Source organism: Phyllostomus discolor, chromosome 13 (assembly GCF_004126475.2).
Source record: "Phyllostomus discolor isolate MPI-MPIP mPhyDis1 chromosome 13, mPhyDis1.pri.v3, whole genome shotgun sequence".
Classification (NCBI taxonomy): Eukaryota; Metazoa; Chordata; class Mammalia; order Chiroptera; family Phyllostomidae; genus Phyllostomus; species Phyllostomus discolor.
The window spans coordinates 72,318,316-72,343,575 of NC_040915.2; the positions used below are offsets into that span (position 1 = coordinate 72,318,316).

General features: G+C 55.2%; 1 protein-coding gene across 14 annotated transcripts in view; it reads left to right on the forward strand.

Annotated features, from left to right (window-relative positions):
* Positions 1–25,260, forward strand: part of GRAMD1B (GRAM domain containing 1B) — a 163,589-nt gene that overhangs the window by 124,022 nt on the left and 14,307 nt on the right. For 11 of the 14 annotated variants that reach the window (XR_004900478.1, XM_036014262.1, XM_036014261.1 and 8 more), the window contains 10 exons: positions 1,355–1,378; positions 5,764–5,784; positions 15,834–15,918; positions 16,436–16,539; positions 17,276–17,371; positions 17,923–18,003; positions 19,377–19,492; positions 21,547–21,703; positions 22,711–22,900; positions 24,701–24,844. Coding sequence is in view for 13 of the 14 variants with exons in the window: in XM_036014262.1 (XP_035870155.1) it covers positions 1,355–1,378; positions 5,764–5,784; positions 15,834–15,918; positions 16,436–16,539; positions 17,276–17,371; positions 17,923–18,003; positions 19,377–19,492; positions 21,547–21,703; positions 22,711–22,900; positions 24,701–24,844 (1,018 nt within the window). In the remaining variant the exon portion in view is untranslated. The remainder of the gene's footprint in view (positions 1–1,354; positions 1,379–5,763; positions 5,785–15,833; positions 15,919–16,435; positions 16,540–17,275; positions 17,372–17,922; positions 18,004–19,376; positions 19,493–21,546; positions 21,704–22,710; positions 22,901–24,700; positions 24,845–25,260) is intronic. The other 3 variants (XM_036014265.1, XM_036014266.1, XM_036014267.1) reach the window with 1 other exon arrangement.

The following is a 25,260-nucleotide window of genomic DNA, read 5'->3' on the forward strand; positions in this document are numbered from 1 at the left end:
TTATTTATGGTCATTAGTCTCCACCACTCAGAGTGCCTCTTGTCCTCAGGAGGCAGGTTGAGGGGAGTTTTCAGTAATGAGGATTTGCTAAAATCTCCCAAGTAGGTCTTTTGAAAAGGAATGTGAAACCAGATTCCCCACCCTCAGGCAGAACACAGTTGGAGAAGGGGGATAAGAAACTACTTAGATTATCCACAATCAAGCCTGAAAGGAGAAGCCCGGTGTAGCTGGGTGAGTTCTGGGGTGGAGACTTGTTTGGGAGCAGGTGGCTAGACCTGTCTCAGAGAGCCAGGGCACTGAGTCAGGCCTGGGCTCTGAGATTTCGGAAAGGCACCATGGGGCATGAAGAAGTGACCATGAGCTGAGTGTGAATTGAGTGTTAATTTTGGCCCCTTTCATAAGGAGCTAAGGGGGAGGTGACTGAAAGACTTGGGTTTTCCTTCCCTCTGAGGAGCGAGGCTGAGGCAGTGCCAGCCCCAGTGGACACACACCCTCCAGTCCCTGGCTTTGGATGGCCGCCTCCCCACCACATTCTCCCACCAGTCGTGACTGTGCCACCAACAGCACCATCCTCTAAGTGCAGTTAAAACAAGGCTGACATGGGGGAGGGGCACCCTACACCCCAGGTCTGGGAAATGGGTGTGTGGGACACACAGACTTGAGAGTTAGGTTTTCCCCAGGTCACGGCTGGGAGCAGAAAGTGAGGGAAAGTGGTGGAGGTGAGGTGGAGAGAGAAGGAGAATGTGCTTGTGTGGTGGGGAGAGACCCCCTCCCCCTCTGGGGGCATGGTCTCAGGTGGACCACGTGTTTCTGTGGCAAGGGGGCTGGTGGCTGGAGCTCCTATCAGTGTTATCCCAGCCAGGCCACCGCACTCCCTGTCTCAGTCCGTCTCCTGGAGGAGGCGACTGCATTACTCTTCAGGGGGCTGGAGAGAGCTTCCACGGCCCCCAGAGCTGGCCTCCCGCTTAGTGTCTGTCTTCCTTCCTCCCGCCTCCATGTCTTCTTGGGCCTCTCTGTGGGGGCTGAATTAGTGGATCAGTAGTGTCCCTCCCCTGTAAACCTGAAACTGCACTGATGAGGCTGGCCTCGGCGGCAGCCCTGACCAGTGCAGTAGGGCTAAAAGACGTCCAGGCTCATTTCCACTGCCCAGGACCCTTGGAGTCTGTGCTACCGGCCAGCTTCCGCTCTGTAGTGCCGGTTTGGGGCCACTAGAGGGAGCCAGCGGCCGTCTCCCGCTCTTACCAGCTCCCTGATCTAGGATGGCCGCTGCGTCACCTTGGCTCTGGGTCCCTGGGCCTTTTTTCCCCTTGACTTTTCCCGTTTTTCATTCCTCATTTTGTGGTTTTCTTTTCAGTATGACAGACTTAACCTGATCAAAGTAAGAAGTTTTTTTCTCCTAACTTCTATTAGATGTAGAGCTACTCCTACCCGCTTTTGCCCCCTCATCCGCGTCTTCCAGTCCCTGGAGCCCCTGCACTGGGGAGATGAGTTTAGGGGACTGTGTCTCTGCCCAGGGGACTTGTATTCCCGTAGGTGCTTGCTCTTCAGACCTCTTCTAGGAGGCAATAGAAATGACCTCTGCTCAGCTCCCCACCCGTGGCAGCTCCGTCTTTGGGTACTTTTCCTGACTCCCTCTGTAATTTAACAAAACAAAATAATGAGGTTCAACTGCCTGCCACCATAAAGCCAAACTCAGGAGGCAGATACTGGTACAGAAGGAAAGAGGTTTTTATGCAGGTGCTGTACAACCCGGAAGAATGGTGGGCTCCCGTCTCTGCCATGGAAAATGTCCAACCGTGTCCTCAGCAAGGCCAAGACAAAGGCCAGTGTCCTGAGTTCCTGGTCCAATTTCAAGTACAGCCCTTCGGAGCCTGCAGGTGGCTGCTTAGCAGTCATAGTCCCAATCCAGGTTGTGTAGCTTGTTCCGGGCTGCTGTGCATTTCAGGCTCTGCCCTGGAGCCTGCATGTAGAGTCTGCGCAGCCATGGGCCGTGTGGCTTCCAAGGCCAAAAGATCATGTACTCCCAGGAGAGTACCTACTGGCCAGTGCCGCACCAGGAAGGCAAAAGTGCGTGCACACGAACAAGGGAGGGGAGAGGAGAGAAGAGAGGTAGAAGGAAGAAACTAAGAGACTCCCTCCTGGAGGCTATGCACTCCGAGACTGCGACGGCCACGTGGCCCATGGAGAGAACAGGTGAGTGCACTGCGCAAGTCCAGTGCATGCGCAAGCGCACGTCAAAAGAGAGAGCACGCGCTTCAGTTCCCCTGGGACTACATTTGTTTTGGGTGTGGGCAGGCCAAGTGTTTTCTCAAAATGACCAATCAGCTTCCCAAACTTTCGAGTGCTTCAGGGAGGCTCACCTTCCAAGCAGTCTGTTCTTTCCACAGGCTAGGCTGACAGGTCTCTCTGGTCTAGCACTTCTCCCTGCACAAAGTTTGACTCCTATGCCACATGTGCCTGCCTTTCCCTGGTCCCACCCCAATCTGGTACCAGAAGAGGTGGGTAAGGCTATCTTTTCTATCAGTTATCTTGCTAGCTTTTTGTGCTCAGGCCCTATTCATTGATATTTCTAGTTTTCTGTGCTCTCAGTGTAAGAACCTCCCCCTGCCATTGTCTTGGCCAATAGGGGAGCCTCCCTGGCACTCCAGACAGTCTTTCTACTGGTAGCGCCTCGTCCCCTATTAGCCAATTCAATTTACAACTTATTAGAAAAGCCCTCACTCCCATTCTGGGGTTCTGGTCTCCCCATGCCTCTGGCCCACGAAGGGGCATCTCAGTGAGCTCACAAAGCAGGCAGCCTCCCTCCTGCCAACAAACTACCCTGCTCTCGCCTGCTGAGGCCCCCACAAGCTGCGCCCCCCCCCCCATCAGGACTCAGTCCTGGTAGAACAGAGCCTTCAGTCTCTAAAATTTGAATTCAACAGGCAGGTCAGAGTTCAGAAACTCAAGTCCACACTGGGTATTCTCAGGGACTACCATGGATTAGGCTGGAGGAGGGTGCCTAGTGTTTCCAGTGGCACCTCAGTGGTAGCAGATAAGAATCTGCCCAGAAATAGCTGGGTAGAGGTGGCCTCATGCTGAGGAACAAGATAAAAATCCTTACTCTCTATGGTATATGAGAGGGAACCCCCCCCAAAACTGGAATTATCTTCTGGAGAGTAGGCCACTTGAGTATAGGCTTCCCCCCCTAGCTGGGTGTTCTAGGAACCCATCTGTATCAGCATACCTGCTGGTGGTGTTATAAGAGGCTGTGTTTGGCTTAAGTCAATTTTTTTTTTAGGACCCTTTCAGTGCATTTGCCCATTTTGTGATGGGTGATTTACAAGCACACCTGCCCACACCTCACTCAGTGTTCAGCAGTTTTTGACCAAAATGGCTTGACCCCTGTGTCCCACCCTCCCTATTCACCCGATCTCACCCCGAGGTACTGCTCTTGTTTACCCGGCTGAAAGAAGTCCTCAAAGATGTTTTGCCCATGTGAAAGAGGCGAAACAAAAAATGGCAGAAGCACTAAAAGGCATCAAAATCATCGAGTTCAAAAATTGATTTAAGCAATGGAAAAAATCTCAATAGATGTACTGCATCAAATGGAGAGTACTTTGAAGGTAACTGAAGTTTGAACATGTAAGGATAAATACACATTTTTTGTAAATAAATTCCAGTTTTGGGGGTCCCTCCTCATATTTCCTGTTTTTGCCCTTGAGAACACACATTTTTAAGCCCTTTCACAAAACAGCAAATGTTTCACACAACGAGATCACAGGGCGAGTCAGAGGAGAGGCACAGTTCCTGTTGTGGGTCTTTGACCCTCAGAAGTTCTCTGTCACAGACAGATTTAGAAGGGACGTGCATTTGTGTGGCAGGACTTCTTCTGTTGCCTGAGGCAGGGGGTAGAGCACCATCAGGAAGGACCTTGGGTCCCGGTACCCAGCCCAAGTTCTGCTGCCCCCTTTCCTCCCAGGGTCTTATGTGAAGACTAGGATGAGAAGGTGGCAGGGAGCTAGGGGCAGGTGAGAGAGAGGTTCTGAGCTGTGAAGCCGGGGCAGATGATCTGGCTGGGGTGATGAAATGCAGGCAAACTATTGACCAAGGGGCAGGCAGCTCCCAGCGCATGCCTTTCACTGCTGGGGAAAGTGCTTGAATGAATATCTACGCAGCCTCGGGGCCTGCGACCACAGCGTCAGGGCCCAGGAATTCAGTGTCCCAGTGTGGAAACACCTGCAGGCTGACTTTCGATTCCACTTCAGGATTCCTGTGTAATAGTAAGTCCCTCAGTGATGAGGTGGTTGGTGTCGGACGTTTGGATTTGGCCCCTCTACCTGCTGAGGCCTCTGGTTCGCAGGAGGAGACGAGGCTATGGTGGGAGTACGTGACTTCCAGGTGGGCCATGGCGGCTGCCTCTGTCTGGAAATGGCCTTGGAAAGCATCTAGCTTGGGAGATGGAGGGCCTGCCTTGCCTTCTGCCTGTCTGGCCATATTCTGGCCATTGAGCTCAGATATGAGGTTGAAACAAAGCCAGTCAGAGGCAGCAGAGCCCATGCCTGTCTGTGTTCCTCACTCACACTGCCCTTCCAGGTGATAGGGGAGAGTCTCTGTGGAGCTTCTGCTGGAATGGGAGAGCTGGGGACGGGAGGTCCCATGGCCACGCCTTCCTCACCACACACACACACGCTCACCCACCCTGCACCCACCAGCCGCCCACAGTGGACATTCTGAGACAGTGGGCCCTTAGCACCAGAGGGAGGGGACAGGGGCGGTTAACTATGCCCAAGATCTGCAGCTCTGCCCACAGTTACAATGTCGAGCTACAGGCAGCGTTCCCCTCTCCTAGTGACTCCACCTGGATTACGCCCTTGGTCAGCTTTTTACAACTGGCAAACTCCAGCCCCAATCTGAACGTGTTGGATCTGCACCTCGAAGGATGGGGCCTAGGCAAGTGTTTGCACATGTGTGCGCACGTCTGTTCCTCAGTGCCGTCTGCCTTCCCGGTGGGATGTGCGTGAAGGCCCCCAGGCCCACAAGATCAGAGAGACAAGGCATCCCTAAACACCTTTCAGTTACCTGGGTTGGGAATGGAGAGCACTGGCGTTCTGGAGCTGGGGTGAAGTCTGGTTTTGCTGGTTGAATTGTGGTGCCGCACTTTGGGGGGACAGTTAGCAGTTATGTGCTCTAGCCTTCCTCCCGGTGCAGAGCCCCACTCCCCACCCCCCAACCCCTGCCGGTACCACTGAGGACACAGTCAGTTGCTGAGCAGGAGTGGGAACAGGCTCAGCTGCTCGCTGACAACGGGGTTGGAAGGGTTCCAGGCAGTCCCTTCCCCCCTCACACCCAGGCGTCCTGCCCGCCTTCTGCAGAGGAGCCGACAGCAGTGGGAGGCCGGCGGTCTCCCTCCGCACTTTGCTTCTGGTCAGGGCCCATTGGGGACTGGGTCTCGGATGCCTGCCCTGCATCCTGTCCCCCATCAGAAGAACCTTGTGATGGGGCTCCGACTCCTTTCCGGTTGAGCTCTGGCTGGTGCTGCCACTGCCTGTCCCCCCAGCGCAGCAGAGCTGCCAGCATGGGCTGCCCCCGGCCTTCCTTCGGAGCTGCCTTGAGAAAGGAGGGCTCCCCCGAGCGGCCCCTGGGGAGTGTTCAGCTGCATTTGGACTCCTCGCTGCCACCCTGCTGTCTGTGTCACCTGCCCTCCGGAGCCAGGAGAGCCTGGCTGCGCCCACCATCTCTTCCCTGACTAACGCGACTTCCTCTTTTATTTTGTCCTTTCAGAAAAGCCAGAGCTGGTATAATGTAAGTATCCCGTTTCTCTTCTTGTGGGTGCACGTGAGCGGTAGGGATGGGGACGTGGTTGGGGATGGAGAAGTGTGGCATGCGGGGGGCTGTCTGTGGTCTGAGCAGACACAGGGGTCCAGGCGGGTGGGCCTCTGCCCCGACCAGCCCTCCATCAAACACCAGACGTGGCAGTGCTGCTCTGCCGCAGGGCAGGGCTCCTGGCAGGGCGGGTTTCATTCAGGGCACGCAAGGGGGCTGGGCGCACCTCATCCTGCCCTGGACTCCTGGCCATGCCCCTGCAGACAGACTTCCTGGGAGAGATGCAGGGAAGAATTTAGTAGAGAGACTGTACCATGTGGTGGCATTTGGGCCCCCACCCCTGGGTGCACCTCAGAAGCCCCTTCTAGAGACACCCCCACAGTTGGGTCTGTGGTGGAGCTGAAGCCTGGGGGCGTCTGTGGGGCGGTTTGGCCCGCTGCCCCAGGCCCGGAAACTGCATGGTGGGGCCGCCTCTCCTCACCATGCAGACGGGGCCGCAGGTTGTTGAAATGTCCCCGGAGGAGCGGGGAACCGAGGTCTCTGCTGGCCTGGCAGGGGGGGCTCCCGCCTGGGACTGCACACTGGAGGAGCTAGCCGTTTGCCCCCTGGTCTGGCCTCACCTTTCTGCCAGGCCCCTGGCGCTGCTGCTCCCACTTGATCCTGAGGGGTCACTTGGTCACCATCTTCTCCTGTTCCTGAGCCCCAGGCTCTGCTCCAGCAGGTCACATGGGCTTGGACAAGGGGTGGGACAGGGTGGCTGTGGGCGACAGAAGTTGAAGACACTCTGGGGATGGGATAGGGACACGCTTGGGTTTAAGGCAGGGACTTGGGTCAGAATCACTTGGGGGGTGGGGCACAGGGATGTCTCTACTCAGCTCAGTGATTCCCCAAATGTTCCCCACATGCCAGTGGCCTGCCCACCCCGGGGCGGCGGCTCCATGCATTGATCAATCTGCCTGACTTAGCCCAATGAAGCACAGACAAGGCAGAGGCGGGGGCTGTGCCGATGTGGGGAGGTGAGGGCTGAGGTGGCCTACGGGGGCACGGGGGAGCGGGCAGCTTCAACTCTTCCTTCCCATCCTGCCACCTTGGCTGCCCCCTCCCCAGGCCCTTCCCTGGCCTCACAGCCTCCCTGCTGCGTAGAGCACAGGTCCTTCGGGGTAGGGGAGCAGTGGAGGAGCAGGAGGTGGGAATTCACATCCTTGACCCCACGAAACCTTCCACCCTTCTGAGCTGTCTTGCAAAGTCCATGTCCGAGTGGACCGGAGACACTTGGCTGCGGATGTTAGACATTGGAAACGCTCACACCGGGGCCTGCAGGCCTGCCCTGGCAGCTGCACTCTCCTCCTTCCTCATCGCTTTGCACCAGGCTCGTTCTGTCATGCCTTCCTTTCCCTGATTCCTTCCGTGCCCTTTCCGCTCTGACTTCCCTTTTCCTTCCCCACCTCTATTTCACCTCTTCCCTCTGGTTTCCAGTCTCCTGGCTGGCCCTCTCTCTGTGATTCTTGCAGACTTTGCTCTGTCCTGTCTTTCTCCTGTCCCTTCACCTCTGACTTCCTCTCCCTCAGCCCCACACGTACGAGCCGGCATCTGAGCACTCAGCAGAGGGACAGCTAGAAGTACATGCAGCCTCTTGGCTGCAGGGCAAGCTGCCACTGAAGGGCCCAGAAGTCAAGGGTTTTCATGACAGATACATGAGGGAGATCAGAGGAGCTGGGCAGGGCTGGGGACCTGCTTCCTGTCTGACTTCCCCAGCCACTGGAGATGTGCGGAGGCAGTCAGCTCCGACTAACTCTGCCAAGCTTACAAAACCGTCCACAGAACACGTGGCTCCCAGGCCTTCCCTGCCTCTCACCCTCTTTTCACCCTCCCCCCTCACCCTGAGTGAATATCAGGAGCATCATATCAGTGGCTGAGTGTGCAGGGGCCTCAGGCTGCCGCACTGGGGGTCCTTCCACATTCTCAGTGGTACCAGCCATCCTAGAACCCAGCTGGAAATGTCCTGCTGCTCCCTCCTCCTCTGCTCCCCAATTTAGGGTCACCAGGCAGATGTGGCTCCTGTGTCTGCTCTCCAGGGCCGGCTACTGCCCTCTTCTTGGTTGTGCTAATCTTCCTCTGAGGCTGAAGCTGAGAAATGACAAGGGACCTCCAGCTGGCCTGAGCTTCAGATGTCAGCTGTGTCCAGTTTACCTTCTCATTCTTTTGTCATGTGTTTTTATTTTAAAAAAAAAAAAAGATTTAATGTGTTTATTTTTAGAGAGAGGGGAAAGGAAAGAGAAAGAGAGGGAGAGAAACATCAATATGTGGTTGCCTCTCATGCGCCCTCTACTGGTGACCTGGCCCACAACCCAGGCATGTGCCCTGACTGGGAATCAAACTGGCGACATTTCAGTTCGAAGGCCAGCCACACCAGCCAGGGTTGTCATGTGCTTTTATATCCAAAGAAGAGTCAGCACATGCCACAGTGGTTAGAGCCCTGGAGAGGATGCTTCAAGTACCTTCGGGCCCCTCCCCTGCCCAGTGAAACCCTTGCCCTCCCAGGGCCCAGACCAGAGCTCTGGCTCTGGCCCTGGGCTCGTCCCTTCAGGGCGTCTGCTCCATGTGGCAGGCATCACCCCCAGGTGTGCCCAGTCTGATGGGACCCTGGGCTGGAGTGTGGCTCTTCTCCTCATGTGATTGCCTGGTTTCATCTAGAAGCTGTGACCTGGGTTACAGCTCTGGGTTATCTCAGAGCCACCTGGGTTCCTGCATGTGGGCGCGGGTGCCCTAGGGTGGCTATCTTGCTTCTTCAGTGCAGCGTGTGTGTCTGCTCTGGCATGCAAATGCCCCAGCAGGAAACTTCAGCTCAATCCCCCCCACCCCACCACTACCAGGCTGCAGAACTGCCTCCCAGGAATCTCTCCACAGTTTTTAGGAGGTCCTTGCCCTGCCCCTGTGGCTCTGACCCGCTTCTCTGTTTTCCCTTCATCTGCCCAGTCCCTGTACCAGCCTCTGTATCGCCTGGACGGCTGGACTGTGACCTGTGTCCCATTCTTGGCACCGCTGACGTCCTCTTTACAGTGTCCCTCCTGACACTAGTGGAGGGGCGGCAGCTTCTGCGCAGCCAGAGGCCCCATCCTTGCACCGGAAGTCCTGCAGATAGGTGAAGGCTTTGCAGGCCCAGCCCGAGGGACGCATGGAGACGCCCCGGCCAGACTCAGGCCAGCGGGAGTCAGGGCGGGGTGGCTGGCCCACTAGGTAGACAGGTCAGGTCTGATGAGAGAAGCCGCCACCCAGCATCTCTCTGCCCACTCACAGCCACCTCCTTCATCTGTCTGTCTCTGCATTTTATCCACTCATGATGACAAAGTACCTTGGCTTAAACAGTGGATCACAAGTGGTTGGACCCCAGGGGCACGGGGCGAGGCTGAGGCAGGGCTGTTAGGTGAAGGGTGAGGTTTGAAGGTGGTGTCCTCTGCAGCTGGCCATGTCCATCCCAGGCCTAATCACAACTACATCTCTCACTCCACCATCCCAGTTTCAGCCATCGTGGCCCCCAGCATGGGGGGCGCAGCCCCAGTGCAGCTGCGATGGAGGGATAAGCAGAAAGGGGGCTTTGGCTTCAGCAGGGGTCCGAGGGCAGAGCTGGAGGCCAAAGGGCTGCAGGCTGTCCCTGAAGATGGCTCTGCGGGGCGCAATGGGCTTGCGTCGAGGAGCAGGAGGCAGATGGTGACAGAGGTCATCTTCGTGGCGCCTCGGGTAGGCGGAGGCAGCATCCTCACGCACCTCACCTCTCCCTCTGGGGTCCGTCCCCTCCACAGCCACCTGAGGAAGGAGCGCTCCTATGCTCAGAGGACAAGCACCTGGACCCTGGCAGCTGGCCCAGGGTCAGAAGCTGGCTCTCCCAGTGAGGAAGGGGCGGTGTTCATGCTGCGCTAAGGCCAAGGTGTCTGGCAGGCCTGGGATTAAGAGCCAGAGGAAGAGAGCTTTACAGGAATGAAATGGGCACCCTTGGGGACCGGAGTGGGAGTGCAGCACCCTGCTGCTGCCAACCTTGGTAGCCTGCTGTTGTTTTCTGGGGACTGACTCTGTTTCCCCCACTTCTGTTTGCCTCCCCTCTGTTATTTCCCCTTTGTTTGGAAGAGTCTTCCTGTTCCCCTTCAGCTGTTCTTAACTTGCCGCAGAGTGGTCCCATCCCCTGGGGAGACCACACCCTTCCCCACTCTGCTGTACCTTCTTGCATCACACCACTCCCACCCTGTGGCTTCTCTCAGGGCCCAGTCACTCCCCCACCCCTGTCTCTTTATCTCCCATCTGGGTTCCCCCACCCCGATTTGGTTGGGTTGAAAGGCCAGGGTTTCCTTTGAGAGTCTTAACTAGTGTCTTCCTAGATGAGACCAATTCTCTGCCAGAATCTGCCTGTTTTTCTCCTGGGCTCCTTCCCACCCTGCTTCCCCCGGCTGTGCCCCAAGAGGGGGCACCACTTGGTCCCAGCGCCCAGTGTTTGCCATAGAGTTAATGTTTAGCTCAGGGTCAGTTCCCTGTGCTCAGACGCCGACCGCTGTTGCCCAGCCCGGCCCTGCCCTGCCCAGCCCTGCCTGGCTGACTGTGGGAGGGGGCATAGGAGACAAAGGCTGACCCTGCACCTGCTTTACCCCGTGGCAACCCTGGCGGTCATCTCCACATTTGGCCACAGCAATAGTCAGATGTTTCCGAGGAAACACTATAGAATGAGCCCTTGTGGACCTAGGTCTTGGGGTCTGTGTGGCCCAGGACAGAAGCACCTGGTTGCCTGGCAAATGGAGCTCATGAATCTCTCTTTAGACTGCGAGGACGGGGCTGACACACGCAGGGCAGGGAGCAGCTCCAGTGTGTGACTGGGAGAACGTGGTGGGGACTGGGCACCCCAAGCCCATGCGTGTGCGTCGGGGAGCCTAGTGGGCAGGTGCACGTGAGGCGCTGGGTCCACAGGAACAGTGTTCGGGGGTGTGGGGAGCACACTCATCCCCTGCAGTGTTTCTGAGCAGCTGACAGCTGAAACAAGCACGCTGAGTGCTGTAGGTGCTTTGAAGCTGTTTGGGTGTCCAACCTCCCTGGAGAAGGTGGTGGTGGGATGGAGGGAGACCCCGGCCGGGCCCAGGGGTATACGCTGAGAGGAGTACAGGAGTCTGCAGAAGTGTTCAGACTTTTCCTCTGCTTCCTCCAGCACTGTTCCCTGGGGAGACCTTAGGTTCCTCTGAGTCCCAATCTTTGGGTTTGGGAGTCAAGATTCCTCACTTTCAGTGCATTCATGGGTCATCTTTAAGCACAGGAAGGTCTGAGTGCTGTGCATCAAATCGCTGAGGCTCCTGGGACAAAGGCACCAGCCGTCAGTCATCCCAGGCAGGTGTGAGACCCTCCTGGCACAGGGGGCAGCGCTAGGTTAGGGCATGGGAGGGGCCTGTTACTTTCAAAGGTCTGGCCCTTCCAGGGAGCGAACCTCTCCCCAGCCTGTGCTGTGGACTCCTGCCCCCGCTTCTCTGTCTGGAGCTCCTGTTTCCCTCATTGGCCAGGCTCCCATTTCTCCTGGAGATCTCCACACGCTTCCGTGCTTTGGTCTCTCTCCTTTTGACCTGGAGCCAAATTCTCTGTTCTTAGCATCGCCACTTGGCCCTCAGGTTGTGAGCTGCCTAGGAATCCTCCTGACCTTGATCCCCCGCTGCTAGTGCTGGAGGCAGGGCAGGGCCTCTGGAAAGAAAGGAGATGCCTCAGGGGTGGTGGACCTCACCTTCTCCCTGCAGCACCGTCTGGCAGCACATCTGCAATGAGAGGAGTTCAAGTTCCAAATCTGCTGCTGCTGCTGCTGCTGCAGCTGCGGGGAATTTAGTGAATGGTCGGATCGGCAAGGGGAGAGTGTGTCCCTAAGGAGTCCCTGGCTGTTTACATCTCAAACTTCAGATTTCATCACAACAGCAGCACCCGGGTACCTTCACATCCCCCTCCCCCACTTGGCACAGAGACCAGCTACTTTCCATTGCAGGAAACATCTGCTGGAGGCCAGGCCAGGCCAGGGTTACTGCAGGACATTGGCCAGCACCCTCACCAGATTCTGTAACGTGAAGCATGTGTAGGGCTCTGGCCCTGCCCACCCACCCGTCCTGCCTCCACCCCCACTCCCCCTCCCCAGCGAGTCTAACAAAGAAGTTGTTTGCTGGTCAGCGGAGAGGAATAAGGTCCTGGAGGAAAGGGGTGTGTGCAGGGGTGGGGTTGAGCACAGGCTGTGTTGCCAGAGGCACTGGTAGCTGCTCTGCCGGGTGAGGGCAGTGAGTCACAGTGACCCGTGTCTGCCCAGAGTAGAGATTGCACACTGAATGGACTGAGTACAGGCCAGGCCAGACAGAGCTGCAGGGCTGGGCACTGGTTCTCTCCCTGGAGTTTCAGAGCAACTATGAGCCACTCTGCCTTGCGTGAGTAACCTGTGGGGTGGGCCTCTGGACTTGGCTGTGGGGTCACACTCTTCCTGTGTAGTTTGCCTGTCTACCTGGGGCCTGCCATTCAGAGTCCGCAGCTAGCCCTGTGCACCTGCCGTGTTGACTACTCTTCTAGCCTCTGCTGGCATCCCGGAGTGGCTGTGCCCACTGACCAGGAGGAGGGGCTTCACTCCATCACCTCTGGGTCACGCTTGGCTCGAAGACCGACGCACTGTGGGGGACAAGCGGGGTGAAGCAAAACCCAGCCATGGGAGCCCAGCCAGCAAGTCTGTCCCAAGAACCGTGTTGACCACACCCTCCCACCCGTGAAACTGTGCTGGGAGCAGAGCTCTAGGAGACCCCCCAGGGGCACGTAGACCCTCTGGCTCGGAGCCAGGTTGCCCTCCTGCATTCAGTCCAGGCGCGCCTGTTTGCATCCTGAGGGGGCAGCAGGGAAGCAGAGCTCCAGCTGCTGGGCTCCAGTGAGAGGTGTAGCTCTGGGGAGCGATGGAATCTCTGGCGGAATCTGGGGTGCTCTCGAGCCTCCTGCTGGAACGGGACGACCGGCTTCCGCAGTGGTGCCTGAGGAAGGCTGTGGAGGTCCCTGCTGAGGCAGAGCTCCGCTGCTGGCATGGACCTGAGGACGTCCCAGCCGTGAGTGTGCGCCCTCAGGTCTCTGTGTCTGGGCCCACAGGCCCGTGCACCCTGTCACTCCCTGCTTAGCCCTGCAACTGGGGAGGGGGGTCCAGACTGACTTCGTTCTCTTGTCAGTAATGTAAGGGTTTGGATTAGATTGTCTCCCACCCCGCCCCCCATCAAAAGACCTGCCTCTGGGCAGGGGAGGCTGTGGGCAGCCCCGAGCAGGTGAATGTCTCCTCCCCAAGAGAGCTCGACGATGGGGTGTCTCTGTCGTTCCACACTTACCCGGCACAGTGACCCTGAGGCCAGGCGGAGTGATGGGTCGGACTCCCTGCAGTCGTAGTCTCCATTCCCACATAGTGACCACAGTTCTTTGGGCAAGTTGCTCCACTTCTTTGTGCCTCCGCTTCCTCATGTGTCAGACGGGGTAACCCACACCCTGCGGGCAGGTGGAGCGCTGTGTGCGAAGGGCCCGTGGCCCTTCCAGGTGCATGGCGGTGACTCATCCCCAGCAGCTGGTTGCAGCTCCGGAGGCCACGCAGACATAGTCGGGAATGGAGCAAGCGTCCAGTCGGGCTCTTCAGTGTGGTCTCCGTCCTGCGAGGCCAGACAGCCGTGGAGAGCGGCTATCTCAGGGTCACTGTGGAAGTAAAATAGGGGCCAGACACATGTATTCTGGGGTCTTTTCTGGCCACAGAAATCGTTGGATTGGCTGGCTTCCATATAGTCACCCCCTAATACTTGGTTCAAACACATGGCAGGTGATATTCAAAGTTTAGGATTCTGCAACACAGAAGAATCCTAACTGGCTACTACTACCTTTGGGGTAGTAGCCAGGCGTCCACGGTGGCGAGTAAAACTCCTTTTATAAGCAAGCCAAAACAAAAGTTTAAAATTCAAATTAACTCAAGGGAAAGCAGTTAAAAGCATTCCCTTCCCTCTCTCACTTCTGGAAAGCATCTCCACACGGGAGTCACGTCACTTTCTTTCCCTTGTCCAAGCTCCCGGGACGCTCCTGTGCGGGCACAGGAGCGGTGGGCCGCTCAGCTCCGGCCGTCAGTGCGCGCTGTGAGTGCGGCAGGGCCGCAGCCTCCACTTCCCTGTGGGCCGTCTGCTTTGAAACCCATGCTTTGACGTTTGAAACCCATGCCCTGGCCGCAGAGCTGTAGGCTGGGGGTCCCCGGGACAGTGGGTGAGAAGGTGTAAATGGCCATGACTCGTCTGCCCACGCCCCCAGTCCCTGGGACGGCTATCTGCTCGCATGTGCTCCTGGGAGCAGCAGGTCGGCCGTCTGCCGGGTGGAGAGCAGGTGCCTCTCAGCTGCGGTGCATGGCTCTTCCTGCACCGTTATGGTCATTGGTGCCTTTCATCTGCAGAGCACTGGGTTTTTTTGTTTGTTTGTTTTTAAGTTTGTGAGCTTTGAAGGAGCAAGATTTTTGTGTGTCCAACTGGCTCATGGTATTGGGTTGGCCAAAATTTTGTTTAGTTTTTTGTTTTTGTTTTTTTGTTGTTGTTGTTGTATGATGGCTCTCTGGTAGCACTTAACTTGCCTTGAACTTCATTTGAAACAATTTTGTTAGATTGTATTGTGACAGCTGCCATATCAGCGTGCATTTAAAATTTATCAAAATTGGTGAATTTCTGTGCAGCCATGTTACTACTGAAGATGGAAGAAAATACACAACATTTTTAGTGTATTGTGTTTTATTATTTCAAGAAAGGTAAAAACACAACTGAAATACACAAAAAAAGACTTGTGCAGTGTATGGAGAAGGTGCTGTGACTGATTGAATGTGTCAAAAGTGGTTTGTGAAGTTTCATGCTGGAGATTTCTCACTGGACGATGCTCTATGGTCAGGTAGACCAGTTGAAGTTCATAGCAATCAAATCGATACATTGAGAACAATCATTATACCATGTGGGAGATAGCCAACATACTCAAAATACCCAAATCAATAAAGCTACTGGTAAAAATGAAAAAATGTGTTTTTTATTTTGAGGAGAAAACTAAATGGACTTTTTGGCCCACCCAGTATTTCTGAGGAGGATTTGCCAGGATAATTTATGTGTGTCAGTCTGTACTGAGACACTCCAAAAGCAAGGCTGACACAGGGCATCTGGAGGCACAGGCAGTGGTAGGAGGTGAGCACGGGACCAGCGATCGGGAGATCTGCCATTGACCAGCTGGGGGACCCTGGGCAAGGGGAGACTTCTCTCTGGCCTTAGTTTCCTCAGTGATAAGGGTTAGATTAGATAATCTTACAAAGGATGGTGAGGGAATGAGTTTGGGTGCCTCTCGCTGCCAGATGTAGTTTTAAATTCTCTACTGGGTGCTTATCCTTGTACCGGTTTTGTGACTTTGGTTAGTACAGTCTTTGGAAAAGTAGGACTCCTCCCCATGATATGACTGACGTATATAACATTGTACTAGTCTTATGTTTTATTATGTTTTTCCCAGTCATGAACTTCACACGCAGCAAGTGCTTACTATTAGTCATGATACCTTCTTCTGGGGACTGTGCTGAGCACCGTGATGTTCTGAGTCCTGCTGGGGTGGGGGGTAGGCAGCCCCTTTGGGCCCCTGCTTCACTGTCAAGGGAGTGCTCCTGCCAGTGGAAGGCAGAACAGCTATAGCTGACATGGGGGGGGGGGGTGCCAGAGGGCTCCCTGGAGGTGACCCCGTTCCTCTGTCTTCTTGGGCTTTCATATGGGCCCACTAAGTAGTATGTTTGACTTTTTCTCATTGATGGGCATTGGGTACAAAGCCTGCGACAGTATCATACTCTCTCCACAGTGGCCTCCCCGTGCCAAGCCACCTTTGCCTCCCCTGGCCTCTGAGGCTCTGTGGGATAATGAGCCCCATCTCTGCCTTCTGAACACATAGGCAGGCACTCCCCCTGCCCCTTCCTCCCCACCACCCAGAACAGGGATGCCCCACTAACTTTGTCCATTGTCACACAGGTGTTAAGCCCCACTTACAAACAGAGAAACGAAGACTTCAGAAAGCTCTTTAAACAGCTTCCAGACACGGAGCGCCTCATCGTTGGTGAGCCCAGTGGTGTGGGAGTTGGGGCCCTGGAGGAAGTCTGGGAGTTCTGGGGTATCACTCAGACCTCCTCTCCCTAGAGGTTCCTCAAGTAAGGAAGTCTGTCTGGGAACAGGGAGAGAGGCTATCCACAGCACTGACCCAGTGGCTGGGGCTCGGGGCCAAGCACCATGTGCATGGTAGCTTTGAGAGAGCCCCACATAGCAGGCGTCACTCCCTCCCTTGTCTGCAGATGGCTCAGCAGTGATGGGCTGGGGCAGCTGCCGGTTGGGGAGGGGTGGTCTATGGTTCTATAGGCCTTTTTGGCTCCTCTGCTCTCTAGGCAGCCATGTATTTCACACCCTTCACTTTCCTGATGGTGGGATGCTAGGAATTCCCTGGGCTATGAGCTCACACACACCCGGGTGGTGGTGGCTGGGCTCCCTGGTGCTGGTGGGCGGGATGGCAGGCCTGATTTGTGGAGGTGTGCATCAAGTGCTTCCTGCCTCTGAGCTCTGTCCCCCTCCCCATCCCACAGATTACTCATGTGCACTCCAAAGAGACATTCTTCTTCAGGGCCGACTCTACCTCTCTGAAAATTGGATCTGCTTCTACAGCAACATCTTCCGCTGGGAAACCCTGGTAAAGACCAGGGGCTGCCTCCGTGGGCCATCCCCTGGGCTGTGGCCTCCTGCTCTCTGCCCATGGTTGACTTCACGCTCCACCCAGCCTTTGCGTAATTAGCAAAAGCATGTGCCTGAGTCTGGGTGGCTAGATCCCCCACTACCATGTCCTCTCCTCCTACCTGTCTGGGTGTAGAAAAGAGTGTGGAGAGCACTTGCCGAAAGCAAAGACTTGGCAGGAGTCACCACAGAAGGCAGGACAGTGGAGGAACAGGGCATTGGCCTTGGCACTCAGAGAAACTGGCTTGTATGCTTTCTGGATCCTGCCACTAATAATTAATTAGCTGGGTGATTCGAGGTTCATCCTGCATTCTTTGCCTGTTTCCTCATCTGATAAAATACAGTGGGAAAAGATAAACTAGGTGACTTTTATGGTCCCATCCAGGGCTACTGCCCCGTGTTGCTGTAAGTGGCACTGTAACAGGACCTCTGCACCTTTATTAGATGGTGCAGAAGTGAGCAGGGGGCTCTGGACCACAAATCGAGGTGCCCGTGGGCTCCAGGCAAGGCTTGGGCCCCACCTCCCTGTGCCCTCTGAGATCAGGGGTGAACCAGGGGGTCTCTCAGGAGGTTTCGAGACACCTAGACACACTGGGTTCCTCTGTCTGGACTGCTCCGCACGAACGCCCTTCACCTGGCTGTGCTAACGCCTGTTGTTGCTTCTGATCCCCTCTCTGTCCCTGTGGCAATGCTAGCTGACTGTCCGCTTAAAGGACATCTGCTCCATGACGAAAGAAAAAACAGCTCGCCTCATTCCCAATGCCATCCAAGTTTGCACCGATTCAGAAAAGGTAAGCGGAGTCTCATCTTTGATCTTGCTCCCCATCCCCTAAACCCCAGTACCCCAACCTGTTATTTCTGCCCTTACTTAGCTTACATTAATGGAACGGGGAGGCATCGGACTGGGGTGAGAGATGGGATCTCCTTCCATTTGGTTTGTGTTGCAGCCCAAACGTGGAGAATAGTGCCTAGCATGTGCCAGTGTTAGAGTACTTGTTGTGTCGTTGAATAAAGGAGCGAGTGGGTGAGGGTGGTCTTCTCCCCGCTCGGGCTGGCCCACGTGCCCAGCCCCAGCAGGTGGTGAAGGAAGTGTTTTTGCAGCCATGAAAACTTCAAACACAGAGAGAAAAGCAGGTGACTATGGAAGGATGTAGACCCAATGGGGACTGGAGGCTGTGGCACCTCCGTGGTCCTCACTGCTGGCACACCTGTGCCACGGTCACAGGTGACTGAGAGTCGGCCATATGTGCCGGTGACATTAGTAGCAGGAGGAGCACTGTGACTTCATTCATTACGTTGTAAGTCTTAACTCACACCTGTTGGACTTTCCCTTCCGATGTAGCACTTCTTCACTTCATTTGGGGCGCGGGACAGGACGTACATGATGATGTTCCGGCTGTGGCAGAACGCGCTCCTTGAGAAGGTGAGTGCTGCCCTGCTACTTCTTCAGCCTGAGGATGAGGCGTGTCCAGCCTGGGTGTTCTTTTCCCTGGGCCTGGGCCCTGGGTTGGGGGAGGGCTGCGCTTTCCTGGGGCATGGGCTGGTCCAGGGGCTCTGGAAGTTTTCTCACCCTCTCACCAGCCAGTTCACCGAAGTCCTGGGAGGAGCCTGTGTCCATGGGAACAGCCTTTCTACGGCCTGGAGCTGGGTCCCAATCAGCTCTAGGTGCTCAGCTCACCTTTTCAAATGTGCCAGGACTTGTTTTAATGGGGTGTGATGAGACGTGCAGATGGAGAAATGACTCTGTACATTTTTGAACGTACAGATAGCCCACGCAGAACCCCGTGGGGAAGCACAGAGAGCCTGGGGAAAGCTTGGGCAAGAGCCTGCAGTGTGGTTTTTCAATGGGCGGGGAAGGTATGAGGCAGGGGAGGGAGGCTAAGCCGCGTAGATTGGCTAGTTTGAATAATTTTGTAACAATATTGACTGCTCTTGTGTTTCCTAATGTTCTTGCCCTTCCTTTTCACATACTTATCCCTGCCACCTTCTACTCCTCCCAAGCCGTGACACTCTCATGGTCTCCACCTCTGGTCTTAGTTCTTTGACATTCTGTTGCCTCTTTCCCAACACTTTGAACTTCATGAGAGCTAACTTTTGTTAGGATGGTGCTTTTGAGCAGGAAATGTAGACACCCAGTGAAATAAGAAAAGCTGGAACTGAGACATGTAGCTGTCAGCAAACTGGATCAAGGATAAGAAGGAAGCATTTAGGGAGTCGAGAGAGGCTCCGGGCAGTGACCTTTGAGGCCCCCTAAACCATGAGAATGCAGGCCTCTCTCTGAGCACAGGAACTGCCCAGCTGCGGAACGGGCCACCTGTGGGGTCACGCCTCGTTCTGGGATGCGACGCACGCAGCAGGGCTTGCTTGGCCTCCGTTAGTGTGGAAAGATTTCTACAGTGTCCACTAGGCTGGCTCAGGGGCTCTCTGGTGCTCGTTCCAAGTCCTGGTCAGAAGCTCTGTGGTCGCCTGCTCCACAGTGTCACTTCTTCACACCACTTCATGCTGGACTGCATCCACGCCAGCGAAAAGCAGACAGTTACTGTCCCTGGGGGCCAGGTGGTCCCACATGGACACCTGAGCTGTGTGCACACACCAGGTTCCTGGCTTTGCTGAAAGACATGTTCTCGGGCAGAGGCTTGGTGTCTTGTGGAGACCCTGGGAGGAGGGCGAAGCCGTCACAGAGGCCTTGGTCGCACTCAGTTCAGCAGGGCGAGTGCAGCGTGGCTGTTCTGACCCCCACGCGTAAGAGCGGGGTCCCGAGGAAGGCAGGGTCAGCATCTGTGTTGTCGCCTGCAGCCCCTGTGCCCCAAGGAGCTCTGGCACTTTGTCCACCAGTGCTACGGGAATGAGCTGGGCCTGACCAGTGACGACGAGGACTACGTGCCCCCTGATGACGACTTCAACACGATGGGGTGAGAGGGGTGGACCAGGCTGCCCAGGGGCCTTTCTTGGGGGGCTGGGTCGGCAGTGAAGGCTGCTGGGAAGCGACACTGAATGAAGGCCTAAGCAGGGGAGGGAGGAAGCCACAAGGACACCTCTGGGCAGAGGGGACAGTGAGCCCAGCCGCTGGGAAAAGGGGCAGGTGGGAAGCGGGGAGGTCAGGAGGCAGACCCTAAGGGCCTCTAGGCCAGTGTGATGACTGGCTTTTACTCAGAGTGAGCTGAGAAGCAATGGGAAGGCTTTGAGTACATAGTTGATAATATCTGAGTTAACATTTTAACAGGATCACTCTGGCTCCCGGGTTGCCAGTGGACTGAAGGGGAGCACGGGCAGACTGGCTACAAGGCTACTGAATAATTTAGATCATTTAGATGAGAGATGATAGTGGTTTGGATCAGGAGGGTAACAGCAGAAAGGGCAATGAGCCCTGGCTGATGAGGCTCAGTGGATTGAGTGCTGGCCTGTGAGCCGAAAGCTTGCCGGTTCAATTCCTGGTCAGGGCATATGCCTGGGTTGTGGGCCAAGTCCCCAGTGGTAGGTGAGCAAGAAGCAACTGATCAATGTTTTACTCTCACATCAATGTTTCTCTCCCTTTCTCTCTCCCACCCTTCCCCTCTCTCTAAAATAAAAAAAAAATTGTTAAAGATTTCAAACGAAGAAGAAAAAAAGACAATGAGTGTATAGTTTCTAAGTATATTTTGAAGGTAGAACCAGAGAAGGATGTTGAAGGATTTTCTGATGAATCAAAAAGGTACCAAAGGTGGATTTAATGTTTTCTTGGATTTACCACCTGGAAGGATAGAGTTGTTCCAAACTGAGACACATGATAATATATGACTGCAAATTTGGGGGGGAGGGACAGGAGGTTGGTTTTGGCCGCTTGAGTTTGAGATGACTGTTCTTCAAGGGGAGATGTCGTGTGGGCGTCTGTGTGTGAGGGTGGAGCTCACCGGGGAGTCTGGGCTGCAGACAAACACTTGGGGTTTCAGTGGACAGCCATCAGGAGACTGGCTGCAACCACCAAGAACTGGTCCTGAGAATACTCAACAAGAGGAAGAAGCAGCAAGAGAAATCATGAAAGAATGTTCAGTGAGGCAGGAGGAGCATGGGGAGTTTCATGTCCTAGAAGTCAGGAGAAGGGTATTCTAAGGAGAAGGTGTATCACTGTTACCACGTGCTGTTGGCAATCGAAAAAGGGGGGACTGCAAAGTCACACCAGCACGCATGAGGCTGGAAGGTAGGGGAGGCTTGGTGGTAGTGTGAGAGGCACAGAGGAACAGAACTCGAGGAAGGAGCATTGAATGTGTAGTACGCAGACCTGGGCTCAGGGAAAACTTCTGGCACTGAATGGCGGTACCACTTAACTTCTGTGGGTGTCGTTTGGTGATCTCTCAGACGCATGTAACGACTTAGATGCCTCCAGATGTGGTAACATGTAAAGTATAAGTCAGATGTTGATGATGACGATTATGACTTCTCCCTTATTAGAGGGTGTGGTAACATCCCTAAAGTGTCCCTAGAAGGGCACCTGCCTCTAGCTCAAGGAGCATTCCCCTTGGGTGTACAATGCTGAGAAGTTGGCTACAATGATGCAGAATCTGGACAGGCCCCCGAAGGGAACTCATGTCTGGAGTTCTGTCCTAGTGTGGGACACTGTGGGAAAGAAAATGTGGGCTCAGAGCCCAGGTGTTTCACTCAAGTGGTCAGGTTGGGATGGGATGGGACGGGACGCCAGTGGGAGAAAATACTTTATGACAAACAATGGTCCTATTTCAGTAGGGACAAGTCTAAGGAGGGTGTCTAGAAAAGGTAAGTTTGGAGCCAGACATTTTATGTGGGGGCTGGGGTGTAAGGTAGGAAGGAGGTTTTAAAAGAGCAATGGCAGGGAGGGGCGGGTAGTTGCGTAAGATCAGGTGCAAAGCTGAGGTGCAGGAAAGCCACAGTTTTGGATGCATAGATGGGTCTGAGGTCCTCAGGACTGTTGTGTGCACCGAGGCTGACGTGGGCTCATGGTGTCTGTTTCTAGCTACTGTGAGGAGATCCCTGTGGAAGAGAATGAAGTGAATGACAGCTCATCCAAAAGCAGCATAGAGACCAAGCCGGATGCCAGTCCGCAGCTGCCCAAGAAGTCCATCACCAACAGCACACTGACATCCACGGGGAGCAGTGAAGCCCCCGTCTCGGTATGGGCTGCGAGCCCTTTGCTCGCACCCCTGACCCAGTGGCCGGCATTGCCCAGCTGGGTTGGCCTGTGGGGCAGTAACCTGGGGAGCGAGTGGAGGGAGGTGTCGTGCAGCACATGGGCCCCCTCCGTTCTGAAGGTGCAGTCCCGGATCCCAGGCTGGGCTCTCCGTGCCTCGGGTAACGACTTCGGCTGTGAGCAGTGAAAACTGTCCAAGTGCATTGTTCCAGATGAGCCCCTGGGAGAGCTCTTCCGGGCCCCACTCTCACTGCGCTGATCTGATGGCAGAGTTGTACATGAATATAAGACTATGGGAAGGCTGCCTGTTTATTCAGTTAGTCAATCAGGATGGTTTCGAGTCCCTAGTATGTGCACTCTGATTTGTTTCCCACTGTGCTAGACTTTATGAAAGAGAGAAAAGCGTGTGACAAGGCTATCTGTCCTCTGGGGCTTGGTTACAGAGGGAACCGAGGCTGGGTAGAGGCAGAGTGGCCGGGGTGAGCTGGCAGGTAGCGGAACATGTGGGTTCCCAGGAAAGGCAGGCATGTGTTATAGTGGCTCCTGGGTCTGCCTACCTGGCCTTACGATGTGATCGTCGTTCATTTCACGCCAAGTCTCCATTTTCTGCCTCTGGGATCATCTTTAAAATGTCAGGAATTGTATCTATTCCCTTCCAGGGCTAATGGGAAAATGAACCCAAAATGCTCATGAAACCTTTTGAGCCCCTTAGAAAAGAAGATGGTAGCGAGATGCAGGCTGACGTATCACAGTGGAGGTGCGGCTCCGGGACGGGCCTGCCGCTCTGGGAGCTGAGTCTGCCCCCCAAACTGGGCTCGCTGTGCCCTCTGAGGGCTGGCCGGATGAGGGGGGTCGGGCCTTGCACAGGGCCCTCGCCTCCGGGGTGGGACTCCCAGAGCAGGACTCGAGCACAGTTCCCCGAGGCTGCGAGGGCTCCTGGGGCCAGGTCCCGGCCTTCCCTGTTGGGTGACTGTGCTGTCCCCACCCCAGTTCGATGGCCTGCCCCTGGAGGAGGAGGTGCTGGAGGGCACCGGGTCCCTTGAGAAGGAGCTTGCTGTGGACAGTATCCCTGAGGAGAAGATGGAGCTCATGGCACCGGTGAACTCCCCGTCCCTGGACTTCCGAGACAGTGACGGCATCCCCACCGAGCTCAGCGACTCTTCCGACACCCACGATGAAGGTGGGGCTCTGAGAGTGGGGGAAGGCTAGAGGGATGTCCCTGTGTGGACACTGAAGTTGGTCTCTGCTCTGACGCAGTATCTGCTGGGTGGGTAGCAGAGTTTTTCTTTTAAAAAAAAGTGTATTCGTTACTAATATACACATCCCTTTTTTAAGAACGTACTTGCATGAACCTCATCATTCTATGTGTGTCTTTTTTTTTCTCAATATGTAATGCTGTTCTGCTGTCCAGTCTGGTCACTAAACATCCCCCCATGAACACTGGCTGGCCTTGCCTCCCTGCCCCGCACATAGAGGTCTGGCCAGGCGATGTTTACCTGCCACCGGACAGGGCCAGCCCACTAGCCGAGACCTGGAAACAAGTAGATCATGATAGGAACTTGCTTTAGAGACTCCAGCATAGGGATGTCAGACCAGGCAAGAAGAAAACTTGGGCAGACTCCGGAGACTCCCCATTCTCTGCAGTGTTGCTCAGAGAACTTCTTCCCTGCCTCCCGCAGAGGGTTAGCTCCTGGGACCTCACTCGGGAGCACCTCCACCGAGTGGGTGGTAGGTTCCTGCCTAGTGCGCCAGTGCAGACAGTGCTTTTTCTCCCAGCTACTGGAAGGCCCCTCTGCAGGTCCCCTGCGGTGGTGGCCTCACCATTGGCTGGTTCCCATCCAGGATGCAGGGCCAGTGCAACGACTGTGCAGGTTGGGTCCTGAGTGATAGCAGGTGTGCCATTCACATAAACTGAGGACTGAGGATCCCCCATCACGCCTGTCCTGTGCAGCTGTGGGCAGGACCTGGCAGGATGCGCCTGAGGTCCTCTCTGCATCCTCAGGGCTCACGGGGGCCGAAATGTCAGCCTCCTGTTATAATCACACAGCAGCCCAAGAAGGTGCAGTGATTGGGGACTGGGGGGACCGAGGACTTGGGAGAAGCACTGGGGCTCTGGCAACTCACCTGTACCCTCAGACACATTCTCCAGCAGCAGATGGGAATTTCCAGAAATGCAAGGTTATTGACACCATGGGAGAATTGGGTGCTTTGCAGGAGGGCAGACCTAGAGATCATGGTCCTGCAGAGCAGCCTAGCCTGAGAAACATTTTTTGTTGTCTTTCTTTCTTTCTTTCTTTCTTTCTTTCTTTCTTTCTTTCTTTCTTTCTTTCTTTCTTTCTTTCTTTTAAGGGGAGGGAGGGAGAAAGAAGGGATAGAAATATCGATGTGCGAGAGAGACAGTGATACATCAATTAGTTGCCTCCTGTATACCTCCAACTGGGGACCCGGCCCACAACCCAGGCTTGTGCCCTGACTGGGAATCAAACTGGTGACCTTTGGGTTCCCAGGCTGGTGCTCTATCCACTGAGCCATGCCAGCCAGGCTCTGAGAAACGTTTATGCACACAGAGCATTGCAGATTGGTCACTGTTGCTCAAACAGACCTTTGCCATGAGTTGCATGCCATTTGTTGTCACTTGTGGTCAACTTAGAGACACTAGATAACTGACCCTCTGTGTTTGGGCAAGCTCAAGAAGTGGCCATTTATTTAAATTTGTCTAAGATCACTTAATTAGGGAGGCTTGAAAGTGCGAAGCAAAGAGTGCATCCCCAAATTCTGTAAAGGCTTCATGAATGGCATGCCTCTGGAGTCGATGGTGTAGCTGTCAGAAGGATGGACGGAGCTCAGTGGCCCAGCTCCCTGGTCTCCTTGGACCTTGGGGGACCCTTCCCACATTAGCCACACAGACACAGAGCTCGGGGGATTTCCCCAGGGCCCCCTACCCTCCCTTCACTGCCTATTCCTCATCTTCTTTGTGCAGGGGAGGTCCAGGCCTTCTACGAGGACCTGAGTGGTCGGCAATACGTGAATGAAATTTTCAACTTCAGTGTGGACAAGCTCTATGACCTCCTGTTCACTGACTCACCCTTCCAGCGGGACTTCATGGAGCAGCGACGCTTCTCAGGTTTGCTCTTCCCTGGGCTGGTGCCTCCCACCCTTCTCCCTTCTCTTCCTAAGCACCCTCCTTTTCCAGGCCACCCAATGGCTCAGGGCACCCTCTCTCTGGCCTTACTGTGTGCCTGAGCTCCCTTAGGACTCTGTGAGCGACTCCTTCCCCCAGTGCCACAGCGCAATGCTTACCCACTGTGCTCAGGCACGTGGTGCTGGGCCCCCAGGCCTCAGAGAGGCCAGGGCCCTACAGGGCTCACTGTCTCATAAAGAGTAGCAGCCACCACTTACTGGTTAGGCACCTGCTTTAAGCAAAGAACATGACATCATCTCATTTAATCCTCACATCTGTGCTGTATGTGAGTACTGTGACCCACACCATGCCCAAGAGGAAGATGGATCTCAGACTGCCCGAGGTTGTGCAGCTGAGAA